Here is a 16,889-nt window from a genome sequence, read left to right as displayed (position 1 = left end):
CAATATCCTCAGGATGTTAATTATTGTTCGATAGGAGCGCAAATTTATGTTTCTGTAACTTGTTAAGCATGAACATTATCATGTTTAGCTTGCATGCTTGTATGTTTGCCTATTCCCACGGGGTAATTGAGCAATGCGTCTTCATGTACGAATATAGGTTTCCGTGAAATTATACTGCACGGCCAAACCAACAAGTTAAATTGGAGGGTTCAGGGCAAGGAAAGATCATCATAAATATTGGCAATGTTCTTTTTCCCTCGACGCCAAAATGCATCACTGTCGAGACGTTATTGGTGTTTCTTGTGGAACGAGTTAGCTGCAGCCACGAACCATTTCGTTTCCACATTCAATTTATCCTCACGTGCCTCCTGCAACATGATCCGAGGTTCAATCATACAATACAAGGCAAAAGAAGATTGAAATTCGAAGCCAATATAACTCCACAGCGGTATGAGCGGCAGGGAAGGTAACAACAGCCAACATGCCATTCATGCAAGCCCGATGTTTCCCTATGCACATTGCATCCAATGGTGCAAGACAATCAAAACTGCATAGTGCGGGGACATTCTAGAAGGAATCCAGAAGCTTTTAGTGCAGATGACAAGATACCATCTGGTCAATTCAGCCGATGAAAATATGCATTTTATTGGACAGATGTCTGCCAACGACGTCGGTCCGGTCGGGCTTGTTCGCAATGAGAACACCGTCACACCCAGTATTCCGAGCGGCCTGTTTTGGCTTATGGCTTGGTGCTGACTGCCTGCGTTAGTCTATGCATCCCAGTCTATAAGATGGTCGAAGAATGGGAATTTTGTCAGCGGATGATCGGACACCCGTCGGCGATGACGCAAAACCCTCAAAAAGGCGGGCTAACTTTCTTTTTCTGCCACAATTTTTTGCTTATCCCTCTATCACCCCACTCCAGATACTTCGAAATTCTTCTAGGGCTACAGTAGAACAGCCCGTTGGACGATCCAGCGACCCCCATGGCCCATTGGATGGCTTGTACATCCTGTCAGCTAGGGCACTTCGGGAATCATAACGACGGACTGTTTCTTAGTATTGTTATTCCGGAGATGTCACTAACACAGATCTCCCGGGTCTACAGGGTAGAAAGTTTCTGCAAGCATCAAGGCATGCAGATAGGGGTTTTTTTTTTTTTTCCAACCTAATGCTCAGACCTATTGATAGCTCGTCCCTGGCATGAATTTTTTTTTTTCTTTTTCTTTCTGTCCTTTTTTTAACACTTCTCTGCTACATTATGCTGCTTCTGGTGCTGTGACTGTTTCTCATGCGGCTGGGACTTAGCTTCGAAACAGGGAGCAGCTACGACATTGGTATAACACCGCCCATTCTCTTCAGAAATTAGTGTGCACAGGATGGGTGATGTTTTTACATTTATATCTTCCTATCTCTCTCCACCTGATAACGCTGATGTAGAACCTACAGACCACTTCTCAAATCTTTTACTGAAGTCGCAACAGAAGCCCCCTGCGTATTTTTATTTTATTTTCTTGTTTCTTTTTGGTGATTATTTCTTTTTATGTTGTGAAACAAAGCATTCTGGTTTCTGGTTCCACGCTTTTCTTCCCCTTGCTTGTTGGTTGTCAAAGCTATCCACTCTCATATGCATTTGCAGGAGGTTTATCTTCAGTCGTTGCTGCGGTCAAACCCTTGCGCTCCAACCTACCCATATACAAATATACCGACTACTCTTCCAAGACATAAGACTCATAGTTGTGTTCCATCGCTACCGAAATCCAAGAAGAACAGGTGACTGAATACTTCCTTTCCTGATAACCAACCAAAAAAAAAAAAAAAAAAGGGCCGAGTGATTTTAGGGTGATAAAATTGTACCCCTTTCATTTCAGTGATATGAATATTGAATTTATCATTTCATCCCTCTCGCCATTTTCTCCCCGGGCTTCTCAGAGACGCTCCCTTTGCTAATTCTTCTTTGCCCTTTTGATCTTCTTCTAAACCTTACACTGAATTTCTTGCTTGGATTACCCGATCTCGCTGGCGGGAAAGGAATAACGAAACAAAAGTGATAACAAAAAAACAGGAAATACCTAAGGCAAATAGCAGCATACATACATGAGAGCAAATTTTACGATTCTGGCTTGTCATCATGCCAGATCGACGCACGAATCCTTCACCAAAGCGCGCTACACCCTTACCACTAATTGCACCAAAAGATAGTGCAACTATATCAACTGATTGGGGGGAAGCATTGGAAAAGAGCGACGACCCGAAGGTGAAAATGCCTGTTCGTGTCCGCTTGCCGCCCAGATCTAGGACTGGGTGCTGGTGAGTGACCTTTCCTGGTCTATTATTGGATATGAGCTCAGGATCATCTATTTCTAGAAATCCTTTCTTTTTCATTTCATTTCCATCTTCACTTAGCGGAGTTTAGGGAATTTTCCATACGTTCTGACGCTGTGTGTTCGCTCCACTTAGGACGTGTAGGGTGAGTTATATTTCGTCATAGCATAGCTTGGGAAGCTGGCATTGCCGCTAACTACGCCCTTGCATCACAAAGAGTCGCAAAGGTAAGTGTTTCTCAATCTCATTATAATTCCAATAGAAGCAGGTTACTGATTTGCATCTTCTAGTAAAATGCGACGAGGGACATCCTACTTGTGGTGTAAGTGGCCTCAGCATGAAGAACTGACGGTGTATAAAGCATCATCCTCATATTGAAACTACATCCTAGCAATGCTCGAGGCTCGGACATGAATGCGATTACAGCCCTAGGCTATGCTTTCGGGATGATACGTTTAGAATCAAACAGCGCATGCCAGGTGTCTCCACTACTGGAAATGCAGTTTGGGATTGTATGTTTTAAGACATCTTCTAGCCCGCATGGTTTACTTTTGAGCTAAACCACAGGGCTAAGTGCTAACTACTGGTAGTAACATCACCGACCTTGACCGCAAGCAGCCCCAATTCATCAGCCGGAGGAGATAATTTACCTCCATTTGCCTCTCTGACTTCGGATTTAGAGCGAGAAATGAAAGCAGAAGCATATTCTCCCGGAACCTATCATGTTGTTGTGAACCCCGAGAGTTTTTCTTCTTTGCCTGAATATTCCGACACTACAGATATTATATCTGTGTCTGGTTATCCCAGATCCGGGGGTGATAATATTGTCATGGACAGAAAGGGGAAGAGAACCATAAGACACAATAGGGGTAGTTCTACTCTAACAGAAAGAGGAGATCCAAATGTGGTCATTCTCTCAAAATTCGAAGACTCTATTCCAATTTCATCCCCCAGCCATTGGAGGACCAACACAAGGCCATCTCCCTCAACTTCCAGCATATGTTATTCCAAATTCCTAACCAAATTTGCTTATGAGATCCCTGTTCATGACCTCGTGGAATCATTTAACCACACATACATAGACACCACGGAACAGTACGGGGAAGACACGAGGCTGCTTCTGCATTTTCGCAAGGTTGTCTGGAGCCATCTTGTGCAAACTGCTTCTCGTTGTGATCCTCCTCCTGGAGAAGTTCACAATGTTCCTGGATCCGACATCTTTGAGCGGGAAGCGGTCACATTCCGTCCAGTAAGATAGTTGTGCCCCAAACGATTTTGCTTTTTTGACGGTCTCCAGCCAAAATCCTAACTTTTCTTTATAGTTATTCCACGCCATGATGGCCGTTTCTGCTCTGAGCCTTTCCCACCAAGAGCAAGGCCAGAGCATTGCCGCACTTCAACATTATCAGGAAACTCTTCCCTTCTTACAAAGCAGCATGCGATGTCATGAGGATCTTTCGTCTGATGGAGTATTTCTAACCCATTTCTTGCTACTGATTTACGAGGTAAATGCGTACTCATTCATGTCTGAAACTATTGCTAAAGATAAATATCAGATTGCTGCAGCAGAACCGGGAGGGTCCAATCTCTGGTCCCACCATCTTGAACGGTTGTTACGAATCTTCCTTATGCGGCACGAGGTTTTCAAGACAGAAAAATTCCCCTTCGTTATTTGGTGGGTATGTTATATTGATTTATATGCTCTATTCAGCGGCACGGGAACTGGAGAATTTCTCAGGGCCGCTTTGAAAAACGACATGATTCCTTCTCCCAAATTCCATCTCTACCCCCTTGGCCGGGATGGGGTGAGTATCATATATTCAGGGGAAGAAAATAGTCTCCCAGCAATTTTACAGCTTAACCATGATATCTTCGTCCTGACAGCGAGGTTGGGACTTCTAGCATCGGAGTGCCGGCCATCAAGTTCCTACGCAAATGTAGCAGCTATCGACAATTCTAACCCAAGTAGTTCTCATTGCTTCCGGCCGCACATGACTGGAAATAGAGAAAAACGCCTTTTTCAAATCCAACAAGCCCTGCAGCACCTATGGCATACTTCCAATGCAACTATCCTGGAGCAGCAGATGGATTTGTTACCCAGTCGATCAAAGGAATTACTTCAACATGTATGTTCATCCCTAAATTCATTTCCACCCATGCCAAAAATATGTGGATACATTTAACACCCGCTCCACTAGTCCACAACCCTGTTCCATGCCACCTTCATCTATTCATACACAAGCATGTGGCCAAACCAATGTATTGAAAACGGAGGTGAACCGTCTCTCGAAATCTCCCAACGAACCGCCGCCATCCTCCATGTCGCCACCCGCATCGTGCAGGCCGGCCGTTTCGATCTGCGTTTCATTGTTTTCCCATTGTTTATGGTGGGAGTGGCCTCTTCTTCTCCCTCGCAGAAGATGTTGGTGCTGGATCTGCTTTCTAGCATCGAGGGAAACGAGTCCGTCGGCCGCAACGTGACGACCACGAGACATGTGCTGCAGATCGTGCATCAGCGACAGAACGATGGGTATATGCAGAAGGGACATGCGCTGGATGTGGATTGGGTCCAGATTATGGTTGAGCAGGGATTGCAGATGGTAAATTTTGGGCTATAAATTATAGAAGGAAGCATGATAATGATAAATTCCTCTACTTGCTTAATTCTTAATCCAATTTTGCCTTTATTTTCCGTGTCTATATGCCTTTGTTTATTGGGTGATATCTTTGACAATTTTTGACTTCTCTCTGCTTTCTTATATCTGCCTTCCCTACCCTTATTTTGTTACCCTCGCAGCATCGAAATTATCCCTTTCAACCTTCCCGTTGTCTTCTGTCAGTGTCAACTGGGCCTCTGCTTAGCTCCCGTTCCTCTTCGTTCAGCTTCATACCCTTTTGTTCTCATTCAGACTTCTTAATCAACTGCAACGTTGGAGTTTTTGGAATTATTCGTCCCATGGCAATTCAATACCCTTCTCGCTCATGGATTAATGTTCTCATGCGGACCTGAGCCGTCGACAGCTGTTGGGGCTGTAATTTAGTTCCCTGACAGTCTGGGTAGAACCCGCAATATTGGAAATAATATTTCATCCTGTCAGAGAAATAATTTGCATCGTTTAAATTGCTTCCTAGCCATCATCACGAGATATATAAATTGATCTCGTTTGAGAATGGAAGCAACCCATATTACCCCATCATGCAACGTTCGAGTTGCTGCTGCATTCCCCCCATTGGAAATTTGTCCCCTTCAGTTCTTGGCGGCAGTTGCGTGGCTCTCCCTGTTGCTGGCGGCAAGGCAGGGTGGAAGCAGCCCTACGCTTTCTAGGATCAATGTCTTAGTTACTTCAACTGCTGAATGTGTCCAATGGCTATGTACGTCAAAGGTACCCCATTCATGCAGAGAGAAATAGCAAACATAGCTCTGTTATCCCTGAATTGAAGGCTGCTCTCGTCACCAGATTACCGGACATGCTTCTGCAACAGTAACAGGTAACTAGCCGCCCACCCAAGCCTCGGAAAATTTTTCATTGAAATGGGACAAGTACAGCTCTTTCCAAGTTCCGCGTCGAAAGTGATTTTCATATCCCAGTTCTTTAATAGCCACATATACTGCTCCGAATGGTGCGGGATTTGGGATACTGTATTAGTTAGTTGCCCTGAAGAACTCATGCGGACGTGTGAACCCTCTCCATAGCATCGCTGCAGCGCCTCCCAAGCTCATCACCGGCCAATGGCAAGCAACAAATAAGTCTTAACGGCTCAAGCGCTGGCAATAGGATATCACATCACAATATCCTTCGGCGCTTAACAAAGTGCCTTGGGGGATTGGGGATACGTGATTGGCTGCGGTTTGGATCTGTTAAAACTGTGTCGTATGGTCAGGTACGGTCAGGTACGGTCAATACAGAACATACACTCCAGGTACGGCGCAGCCCAACCATGGGACTGAGCGGGAGGGCCCATAGAATCGTGGCTGTGGGGATGGCATAATAAACATGTTAAAGCCGGGGCACATTTAAGGGGGATGGGTGACTACGGACTACGTATGTTTGCGCTGCACATACGTATATGTGCATGATTTTATATTCGTTGATAATTTTTTTACTTTTTTAATTGCCAGAGCTATTTATATCAGTTCTGGACACAGCTGGATCTTGATGCCCAAAAACCCTTTTAACAATGTCCAACACAACATTGTCCTCGTCGCCCCAGCGGCCTAACAGGGCTCCGAGACGGTACGAGAGTGTATGGAGACGCCAACGGGCTGCGGACTACCCATTTCTGTGGGTCTTGTCATTGCGGCCAGGCGTATTAGCCATACCATCCATACAGCCATACACCCTCCACACTTAATTCACCTTCAACCTCGCCGGCTTCCATCGTTTCCTCCTCCTCCTCCTTTTCTTCTTCTCCCTCCCATCTCATCTATTTCAGATAAGATATCCCCTTCTTCATGCGAAAGAGAGTGTCTTCTCTATCAACTGGGTTCACAACTTTTCATTCTGTGTTTTGATATCTCGGAGTCTAATCTCTTCCCCCATTCTATTCACGATCCGCAACCAACCACTTGCCCTGGAGATCGCATGCTTCGTTCCCCACTTCCCTCGACCCCCCCCCTTGCGCAAACTTCCTTCACCACCATTAAGCGTCAGGGCTACCAGTACAACCAACACAGCTACCATACTGCAGCAATCCTCGCTGTGCGCACTGCTAAAAATAACCACCTTACGCTGCTTCCCGAACCAAACTCTCAGCTATCCAGAGCTTGAAACATCCATACTTTAAATTGCTTGGCGGATAGCACAGTGGACAGCCATGAATCGCTATGGCAAGGACAAAAACGACGAAATGTTTCTCACTTCTCCAGCTGCCCGTGATCCCCCAACTGTCTCTCCTTTAAGAATTGTTAAACGAGATACCCCTTCCCCCGGCCCAGCTGCTGGCCAAGCTGCCGATAAAACCACTCAACCCTCAACTTTCAGTCTACCTCCGCAGAAACCCCTTCCATATCCCGACAACAGGCCCCGGCCACATCAGGTGCATTCTTTTAACTCTCCGAATCCTAGACCCCCGTATCCTGACGACGGCCCGTCATCCAATATAAAACAATCGCCAAAACCTTCTTCTCCTCTCCATTCTGGCTCAGGGTGGTCAAGTCCCGCTGAAATACCTGCGTCGTTGCGATCTCGGGAAAGACGAGATTCTAAAGCAGCTACGTCAAGCCTTGCGGAGCGGAGAGGAAAATCGGTCCCAGAATCGCCGGTGCCGCAGACATCAGATAAAGAAGGCCTGTTTCAAAAACCTCCTCAGCGCACTTCTGCAGGAGACGGCACTACTGCAGGCATGCCGGAACAGAGGAGAAGGCCTTCTGCGGAAGTAAACCCATTCCCCGACTATCACCAACAACACTGGTCTTCTCCAAATAATCCTGCGACTTCTTCATCTTCGAATTTAGCAGCCCCCCAGACAACTCACTCGGTAAATCGTCTGAGTTCTACTGCTTCAACCTCAACTACAAAGGCGCAGCGCGGTTCTCCCCCTCCACCAGAAACACCAATTGTCCCTCCAGGTCTCTCGGATATTGAGTCTCGATACGCTGCAGCAGGAATTGCGGGCACTTCCACTTTGAGTAATATACAAGCTCAAAGTGCTGCTGCGCAGCAGCGTATCCAACAGTATGCCACTCATCAGTCGAATCACCATCTGGCACAACCCCAGAACCCAGTTCCAAGGCCCTGGACTCCAACTGAACTTCCAGGAAGTCAGCCACATGGCCCACCAACCGTATATCAAGGTCCTGTTCCCACATCCTCACCTCCTTCACAAGTTTCAGGTGCGGTGAACTACCCGCCACAGGCGAACACTGCTGCTTACCCTCATAATCCACTTGAAGAAGATTTTCAGAGAATGAACATGACTTCTTCTCCTCCTCCAGCATATTCGAGCCTAGGTGGGCCCGGTTGTGGCCCCGCGCATGGCAGCTATCCCAACGAAAAGCAGGGCGTTACCGCTCCTACTCATCCCGCTTCACTGAACGCGATCACCATTGGTTTTATGACACCTTCCACCGTGCCGCCGCCTTCCAATACTCCTCCTGTTCCTAATGCCCAGGTTCACCCCGCATTTGCAAAGGATCCTAGACCGGTAGATCCTCGCGCATCACAACCAAGTATCCAAAATGGGCACCCTGGTCTTCATCCCACTCCTAGTAACGCATCTCCTGCACCTACTGGACCCCCACCCGCTTCCCCACCTCCTCTTCCCGAAGGCTGGATCGCGCACCTAGATCCCAACTCAGGGCAATACTACTACATTCATCTTCCCACTCAGTCAACTCAGTGGGAATTCCCAAAAGGACCTACTCCTCTCAACTTAAATGAGCCAATGTCACCTGGAGTTGGCACGTTCGGCGGACACCCGATCGCATCTCCAGGCCTTTCAGTCTTTGGGCCTAATCCAATGGCTTCACCGTCGCTTTCCACCTTCGGCAATCCACTCGGATCACCGGGTCTCCCAATGACACCTGGATATGAGGGCAGTGTGATGAGTATGAATGCTGGTTTTACTGGTCCCCCACCCGCGAGTGGGGTTGAGCTGTATAAGGTCACACCAACTAATGGTGTCTATTTTGGCCCCTATCTACGCTATACAAACATGGACATGGAACGTGGACTCTGGCTAGGTTCAATCCTATTGGTAACGGATGCACCCCAGCCGCCAACCATCCATATACATCAGAGCGTCGACCTATCTCCAAATCCGCGACAGCTCAAAGCAGCCCCTATTTCAACTCACCAGCGTTGGACGTTTTACAAATACAGTGTTGATCTCACTATGGAAGAATACCCTTCCAAATGGACATACGCGATCACATCACACCTCGGATGCACAAGATACGAGTTCCTGGTCGCTGGTCGGAATGAAACGAACTGGCGCTTCATTGCAACCTCCGGCAATGACTTCTCTCTTAACGTGAGCGCAAATGAGAGGGCTCGTCTGGGTGGCGCCGGGTACCTGTGGAAAGATATCATGCAGAAACATACGGATTGCGGCGGGTTTCATGTACACCTCGGACTTGGAAGCCAGATCAATGCAGACCGGATCTGGAAGGAGATTCCTTCTCTCAAGCAGTGGCTTATTATCAGCGGCAAAGAACAGAGGAAAAATGCAGCGTGGACCGCTGCACATGAGGAGGATGTCACTCACGCGTACTTCCACTATTATACAAGTCACTTTGATCAGCCACATATTCGAGAAGCGTTTGCTCAAATTCCTCATATATTGCAGGTTGATGATCATGATATGTAAGTTTTTCATTCCTAGCCGAATTTAATAAATTGGGAATGTCGGCATTTTTCATTCTGAGGTTTGCTGATATGGCTCCTTTCAGCTTTGACGGATTCGGTTCTTATCCGGACTATATGCAATTCTCAAATATGTTTAAAAACATCGGTAGAGTAGGCATCGAAATGTACCTCCTGTTCCAACATCATGCCACCCTAGAGATCTTGCGACACGTAAACAACGATATAGATCTTTTCAGTATAACCGGAACCGGCTGGCATTTTGTCAAATACCTTGGCCCTGCCATAGCCGTGGTAGGCGCCGATTGCCGTTCTGAAAGAAATCCTCACCAGGTCATGGCTGGTCCGACTTACCAAGGTCTTTTCCCAAAAGTTGCAATGCTCCCACCAAGCGTCCAACATTGCATCTGGATGATTTCCGTCCCTCTCATTTACCCACGGTTAGAATCCACGGAGCATTTCGCGCAGACCATAGCGACTGGCAAGAAGGCTGTCACTGGAGCGTACAACGTTCTTGGAAAAGTGACCAGTTCTGTTGCTGGTGTTGTGGGAGCTAAAGGTGCCGTAGGATCGGGATTTGTGTCCGTGAAGAGGGCTGTAGGGAAGTCTGGGTTGATGGGTAGTGTCCTAAGCCCGTTTGGTGAAATTGAAATCCTCGATGAGCTTAGGGATCAGTGGACGCATGAATCAAAAGTAAGTGATTTTTTCACAGCGAACGCTAATAATCGTTGCGAACCTGTGTGAACTCTTTTCTTACTACCCGCCAACCCCCAGGACCTTGAGCGAACATACCTCATCCGCACCCTACAAGGAATCGCCCATCAAAAGAGCATCCGAATGACCTTCCTCTCCGGAGCCGTCAATTGCTGCGGTGCCGGCCTCGTCCACGACCCTTCCCACCCAACCGACCACAAGACAATGTATCAATTCATCTCGTCCTCTGTTGTTAACACACCCCCGGCCTCCTACGTCATGAAACTACTTCACAGCAACAACAAACCCCTCTACTTACCTGCCAACGGCCAACGAGCCGTCGCCGGTGTCACCACAGACACAAAGGAAGACATGATGGAAATCTTCCCCACTGACGTAATGGGACAACCCCGCGAGCACAAGAAACTCATGGGTCGGCGCAACTATGTTGCCTTCGTCGGGTACGACCCGGAAAATGTCCAGACCAATTATGGCCTAATGAGTCCTACAACTACAACGCGATCGGCCACCTTTCCGAAATTGAGTCTTGCGGTGGATTTCTTAGTGCAGGGCGATGGCGCGTATGGGAATGTGGTTAAGTATGGGCCAGTTATTGTGCCGAGTTTGGAATTGGGGAGATAGATCGACTGAAAGTTGGTGGGTGAGTCGCTTTCGGGAGATATGGCGAGAACGCCAATGAAAAATGTCACATGTGCCGGATCACCATATGATATTTAGGGATATATTTTTGATATATACTTTGATTTAGTTTTGGACAGATATGAGAGACTCTCTTAGAAAAGGGCAGGGTATACTTGCATTTAAAGCTTCTGAATTCATCTTTCTCTTCTCATTTACCTTTCTCGGTTTTGGTAAGAAAGATTTCTAGTTGGATTTCAAGATGCACCCATATATATATATATATATATATATACAGATATTATTTTGATCTTGTTTATAATTTAAGATTTCCATTTCCATTTTTATTTTTATTTTTTCATACATCTCAAATATCATCCATGGGTTCAACCGATCTGTTTCTCAAGATATGCTCTTATTTAACTACGGGAGCTTCCAAAGATTGAAATAACCTTAAACTTGTCACATGATTCTCACAGACGAACATCACCTCCTAAGGTCGCGGGACAATTTAAATGTCACACGAGAACACAAATTGTCTTCCTCAATAACCTCAACCTCATCTTCGAATTCTCGGTTTATTTTTCTAGGCTATTGGCCTTGGTACTCTCCTGAAAGATGATGCAATGAACTAGCTGCTCCCTGCTCCCTTTATGTCGCGATGAAATTATTGTTTCTCTTCTCCGTATTTCTCCACTTCATCGCCGCGACAGCTTTACCTCAACAACGGCCAGATAACCATGGTAGCATAGTGCAGAACTCTAGGGATGATCGCACGGTATCAAAGGAGTTATTCTTATCTCTCGAAGAGCTGTCCCGCATCGTCGATATAACATATTGCGTCGGCACAACGGGCGTGTACAAGCCCTTCCAGTGTCTCGGACGCTGTCATGAATTTGAAGGCTTTGAACTCGTTACAGTACGTCGATACCTTCCTTATTAGATTATGTGGTTATATTTATGCATCGTGCTGCTATTTTATATCATAAATGCCTTTTATCTAACACCCAACACCATCGCCAGACCTGGAACACAGGCCCCCTGCTCTCCGACTCGTGCGGCTTCCTCGTCCTCTCCCACCCACCATGGCCCAAACGTATCATCATAGGATTCCGTGGCACCTATTCGATCTCAAACACCATCGTTGATCTGTCTGCCATCCCGCAAGTATATATTCCATACCCAGCCAATAAACACTCAGATCCACACCAGCGGCCCTGCACGAACTGCACCGTCCACGCGGGTTTCATGCATTCTTGGCTTAACGCTAGAAACATATTGCTCCATCCGCTGGAACATACTATAGCCCAGTATCCAGACTACCAACTGGTGGTGGTGGGACACTCGTTGGGCGGCGCCGTTGCGGCCGTTGCCGGTCTTGAGTTTCAGATTCGAGGTTGGCAACCGCAGGTAACGACGTTTGGGGAACCGAAGGTTGGAAATCGAGGACTTGTAGAGTATCTTAATGAGGCATTCCAGCTGAGCAATGCATCGTCCTCCTCGTTGTCGACTTCTTATTCATCCGGAGGTCACGATTACACCGGCAATAGAAACAACCAGAACAAGACCTCATCCTACCACCGCGTCACACACATTAATGACCCAGTCCCCCTTTTACCCCTGACAGAATGGGGCTACAGGCCTCATGCAGGCGAAATCTATATCTCAAAATCCGATCTCCCGCCAAACATCTCTGATCTGTGCCACTGCATCGGTGATGCGGATCCAGAGTGCATCGCTGGTTCTGAGGTAGCGGATGAGGAATACTTACGAATCTTATCATCAGGCTTATCAAAACTTACCGGCTCGAATGATGCTCCCGCGAAAGGAAAAGAACGTGATGAAGGCGATTCCCTTTTAGCTGCTCAGCAACGCCCCTTGTTGCCATCGATGGTAGTCCAAGTTCAGGACGACGGGAAATTATCGGCAGATGTGAACCTAATCCCGGCCCGCTATAGATTATGGGAACTGCTGTTCTCTCATCGGGATTATTTTTGGCGATTGGGCGTGTGTTTGCCGTCGCCAAACTGGGAGAAGAAGGTTCCTGGTCGGCGTCTACATTGGAAACGGCCGTGGAAGTGGAAGTTGCCTTGGAAAAGTCGGCGGGTTGGAAGTTGTGGAGGTGGTGGTGAGATGGGTTAACTTAGCTGATCCGTCATCAGCTGTTAGATTCTTGAATGGATAATGCTTCTTCCTTCCTTCCTTCCTTCTTTCTTTCTTTTTTTTTCTTTTTTTTCTTTTTTAGAGGGGGGAGGGAGCCAATGTCGTGCCTTTTGAGAATTTATTTCGGATATACCCTTATGCATTGGAATGGTTTTCTCCTGATTTTCGGCTTTTTATATGAAGTATTCGTTGCTTTCTTTTTTGATATAGTTATGCATCTAGCAGGGACATTTCGGGGGTTTTGCGGAAGTTTACTGTCATATATTCAACATCACAGGCAATAATAATACCTACAGCTGCCCCTGTGCATATATATGGCCCATCGGTATCCTTCACTCGATTCTGCTATCCGGATACTAAACGGCAGATTCATGGTCTCTTCTTTCCGAGCCGATCCCGCGGGAAGCGTCCGCCGCAAGATGCTGGCGTGTGCATTCGACCAACTCTTTTTCTGTCACGGAAAAGTTGATCTCTCTGTTCACTATCATCCTTGTCATCATATGAATCCAATGCCTCTAAGCTTTGTTCAATAAGGCTGGAAAAGAATCGACAAGGATTTGCCAGTGAACACCGCACTTCCTTAGTGTTTTAAACCAGGACACAAATGCCCTGGCCAGTTTGGACGTGCTCGCTCAGGGATGAATCCGCGGAACAATGCAAGGTATTGCCATGACGTCTGGTGTAGTGGCACCGAAGAGGAATCCACAATCTAGGGGGGGTGGGTACAACATTAATCCTTCGAGCAGCAGAATATATACTTAGTGCACTAAGTAGCCTTAGGGTGGGAACTTAGACTGTAGAAGCTCCACCTGTTCAGGTTATGACGGCAAAACCCATCATTTTGGGGAGCGAAAGCAGGCAAGAATCCGTCTAATATTTCTCGGCCCGCCGATCAGTCGGTATTCGGTTGAGCCGGTGGCTGAGGCTAGCGTCCAGGCAACTCCACCTCGTCCCTATTTAGTTATTCATTCTTCATTCGGAGATCACCATTACGGAATAAATCCCAGGTCCCCAAGTTATTGGTTAGGGTTCGACTTGACATCAATAACTTGAATGCTACACAATGTTAGTATGATAGTCTATTTTTGTTTCTACATGACAATGGATATGCTCATGGCTCCGCTTTATTTACCAGCAATAGTAGCTGTCTAGGATATGACGTTTGGATGTCTGTTTGGGCGCTGTGCTTCTGGGTGAAGCGTTTACGTGACTTGCAGAGAAATCCGCGCAACCCCTTTGATATAGATTTATGGCAGCTAATATTCTCGGTTCACCTGTCCTGTTGGCGAAATTATTTGAGTCCCAACAGGCCGTAGTTCAGCAATTCAGCTTCCCCACAAAATAAGAGCTACCTGATGAACACTGTCTCTCGAAACTGAAGGCAATATGTTAACTACATATTTCACCACCCCTTTTCCTTAAATACCAGTTCCCCTCTCGTTTTGGTTAAAGGGTAAGCTATCAGTTCAATATTCAATAGCAATAGTCTATATTGCGAATCCGCCCGGCATGCTTTTCTCCCTCTCTTTGCTCCTAAGGGAAAGAGTATCGGATTAAGGGTGTGCCGTCTTCAAAATCGTCGGGTCCTTTTGTGGGTTCTTTCTTCCCTCCTTTTTCCCTCTGAGAACAACACTAATTAAACCATGCTTAAGGTTGTGCATGCACCAATGGAGGCGGTTCGACAAGTCCCTGCCAAGCCATGGAGAGATCTTCGGCCCAGATGGACAGTAAGCTGAATCACTTGTTTTCTGCAGCCCTACGTTTATGGCGGGGAATCAGCGTAGAAGCTACCTCGTCTAGATCAAAGGAAACTTGAATTCGAAATATATACAGAGGAGTCATCAGGGACCCAGAATACGGCCCTTTACTATCATTATACAATACCTCAATCGGACGGTCGAACGATGAGCAACTAATTGGATGGAATCGGTTTAGATTTCTCCTCCGGTTAAATAAGCACCTCCACCAGCCTCCATTGCATTCTTTTAGGCTCCGGAGAGACGACAGAAATCAGCATATTTTATTTTGTTTTTCTTGTTACCAACCATGTCACGATCTGTTTGATAATGTTTTAAACTCAGCCACTTTAAGGACAAAATGGCAATAGGAAACTCCTTGAATGCTGTCAGGTTTCTACGCCGAGTATCAGCCATGTATGTGTGTTAGGTTCGTCGTATATTCCCTTTACATCCGAACAAAATAAAATAGAATATGCCGTGGATGATATACATAGTGGTAAGTCCCGTTTTTAAAATCTGCCAAAGGTCTAGCTTTATTCGATTACATTGTGCATTTGGATGCTAACTAACTCTCCCGCATAGTTATTGGACGATGAAGCGCAATTGCTGGAAACCAAATCCAAAGCCCCGCCCTTTGTTCTTCAGATCTACACCGTCGAGTGCATTTACATCCTACAACCTCCAAAGAAGGAACCTAGTTTTTCCCAACGTGGGGATCCTCTCGTATGCGTTGGAGCCTATTCTACCTCATATCCTGCGCCCCGGCGTGGAAACCGTGGATCTGTGTGACCGCAGAAGGCATCGCAAATCATACAGTGTGACTGCGACGTGAGATTCTTCTTCAGCTGGAGCCGTCGGGTTTGGGAGGGGAAGTTTATTTAAAGCTCATAGTATAATTTAGCGATGTGTCGAGTTACCACTGTGAGGTCATTCAGGTTCAAGAAGGGTCTTATAAGCGCGACATCTTGAATTTAGTATTTTAGCCGACGAGAGGGGGGTTTGGGCCCAAATCTTGAGCAACTTATTATCTGCCATGACCCTAGAAAAGTCATGAAAGTCACCAAAAATTCAACAAGCCCCGATTCGTAAAGAGAAAGAATTAAAAACAGAAAAAAGAAAACTGTAGAGTGAATAGTTGGTTTCTCCCATAGGGGGAATCGAACCCCCGGCTAGCGTGTGAGAGACGCTGATGTTAGCCACTACACCATATGGGACATGCTTGTTGGACTGGAATGGAGGACATGCAGCAATAGAAAGCCAGTTACTACAACTTGATATCATCCCTAACTAGTTAGTTATAGTAAACATCTTCCAGTCCATGTTAATTATTTGAGAGTTCAGATATCGCACGCCATGTCTTTGCAATCATATATATATAGCGCCGTAGTCAAATCCAAATAATAGCGTCGCCAAAGATGAATTGTGCCGATATCCTCAGTCTTTCCAATAACTTACAAGCGAGGATGCTCGTTGTTTCCATGCTTTTATCTACGGTCGTATCCTCTGATTTGGAATTTCTGGGCTTTTCCTTTTGTCAATTTTTGTCATATGAGTAGCGGAATCAGCTAGTAACCCAGCGGCTGAGGGATAGGGAAGAAATTCCCAACGATAAATTTTGATATCTATCACCTCTATCATCTTGCAATGGGCGGGAAAGCCCTATAAAGCTGATAGATATATGAAAATAGCAGTAATGCAAAATTTCTAATTAATCAAACCACAGATAGCTGAAGGACAAGAGAAGAGCCAAGCGGTGGGGGGAAAGAAGAAATAAATAAATAAATAAACAAATAAATGACAAAGGAAAGGAAAAAAAACCAATCCATCGACACTGTTACAATCATCTGTTCCCCTACTAACCACAAACCAAGCCAAAACATCAACCGCAAAGGAATCTAGCCTGCAAACTCCTGCCCAAATCTCCCGAATCGCACAATCCTCTATGTTTCCATCCAGAGAAGCGACCAAACCCCTAGCCGCAGTAACAACATCCTCCCACTTCTCCCAAGTCAACAACACCGGTCTG

General features: G+C 46.3%; 4 protein-coding genes and 1 non-coding gene across 5 annotated transcripts; 4 read left to right on the top strand and 1 right to left on the bottom strand.

The window, feature by feature from the left end:
• Nucleotides 1–2,131: 2,131 nt before the first annotated feature.
• On the top strand, nucleotides 2,132–4,943 carry PAAG_00881 (hypothetical protein; the record flags this gene model as incomplete). The annotated part of the gene is made up of 9 exons (XM_015844168.1): nucleotides 2,132–2,310; nucleotides 2,461–2,470; nucleotides 2,543–2,552; nucleotides 2,616–2,647; nucleotides 2,717–2,837; nucleotides 2,916–3,574; nucleotides 3,648–3,830; nucleotides 3,882–4,451; nucleotides 4,524–4,943. 9 exons carry the CDS (start codon nucleotides 2,132–2,134, stop codon nucleotides 4,941–4,943), a joined length of 2,184 nt encoding a protein of 727 aa, XP_015700949.1.
• Nucleotides 4,944–7,140: 2,197 nt separating this feature from the next.
• PAAG_00879 (WW domain-containing protein) lies at nucleotides 7,141–10,964 on the top strand (the record flags this gene model as incomplete). Its single annotated transcript, XM_002796974.1, has 3 exons — nucleotides 7,141–9,629; nucleotides 9,716–10,322; nucleotides 10,404–10,964. The coding sequence occupies 3 exons, from the start codon at nucleotides 7,141–7,143 to the stop codon at nucleotides 10,962–10,964; spliced, it is 3,657 nt and encodes a 1,218-aa protein (XP_002797020.1).
• Nucleotides 10,965–11,622: 658 nt separating this feature from the next.
• On the top strand, nucleotides 11,623–13,103 carry PAAG_00878 (extracellular lipase; the record flags this gene model as incomplete). The annotated part of the gene is made up of 2 exons (XM_002796973.2): nucleotides 11,623–11,880; nucleotides 11,985–13,103. 2 exons carry the CDS (start codon nucleotides 11,623–11,625, stop codon nucleotides 13,101–13,103), a joined length of 1,377 nt encoding a protein of 458 aa, XP_002797019.1.
• Nucleotides 13,104–15,335: 2,232 nt separating this feature from the next.
• On the top strand, nucleotides 15,336–15,652 carry PAAG_00877 (hypothetical protein; the record flags this gene model as incomplete). Its single annotated transcript, XM_002796972.1, has 2 exons — nucleotides 15,336–15,359; nucleotides 15,446–15,652. The coding sequence occupies 2 exons, from the start codon at nucleotides 15,336–15,338 to the stop codon at nucleotides 15,650–15,652; spliced, it is 231 nt and encodes a 76-aa protein (XP_002797018.1).
• A 353-nt stretch (nucleotides 15,653–16,005) lies between these two features.
• Nucleotides 16,006–16,077, bottom strand: PAAG_11185. Its single transcript has one exon. It is a non-coding gene; the product is annotated as a tRNA-Glu (tRNA).
• Nucleotides 16,078–16,889: the final 812 nt, after the last annotated feature.

Source organism: Paracoccidioides lutzii, assembly GCF_000150705.2.
Source record: "Paracoccidioides lutzii Pb01 unplaced genomic scaffold supercont2.2, whole genome shotgun sequence".
Taxonomy (NCBI): Eukaryota; Fungi; Ascomycota; class Eurotiomycetes; order Onygenales; family Ajellomycetaceae; genus Paracoccidioides; species Paracoccidioides lutzii.
Note: the sequence above shows the minus strand (reverse complement) of the source record. Positions and strands in the feature narration are given on the sequence as shown.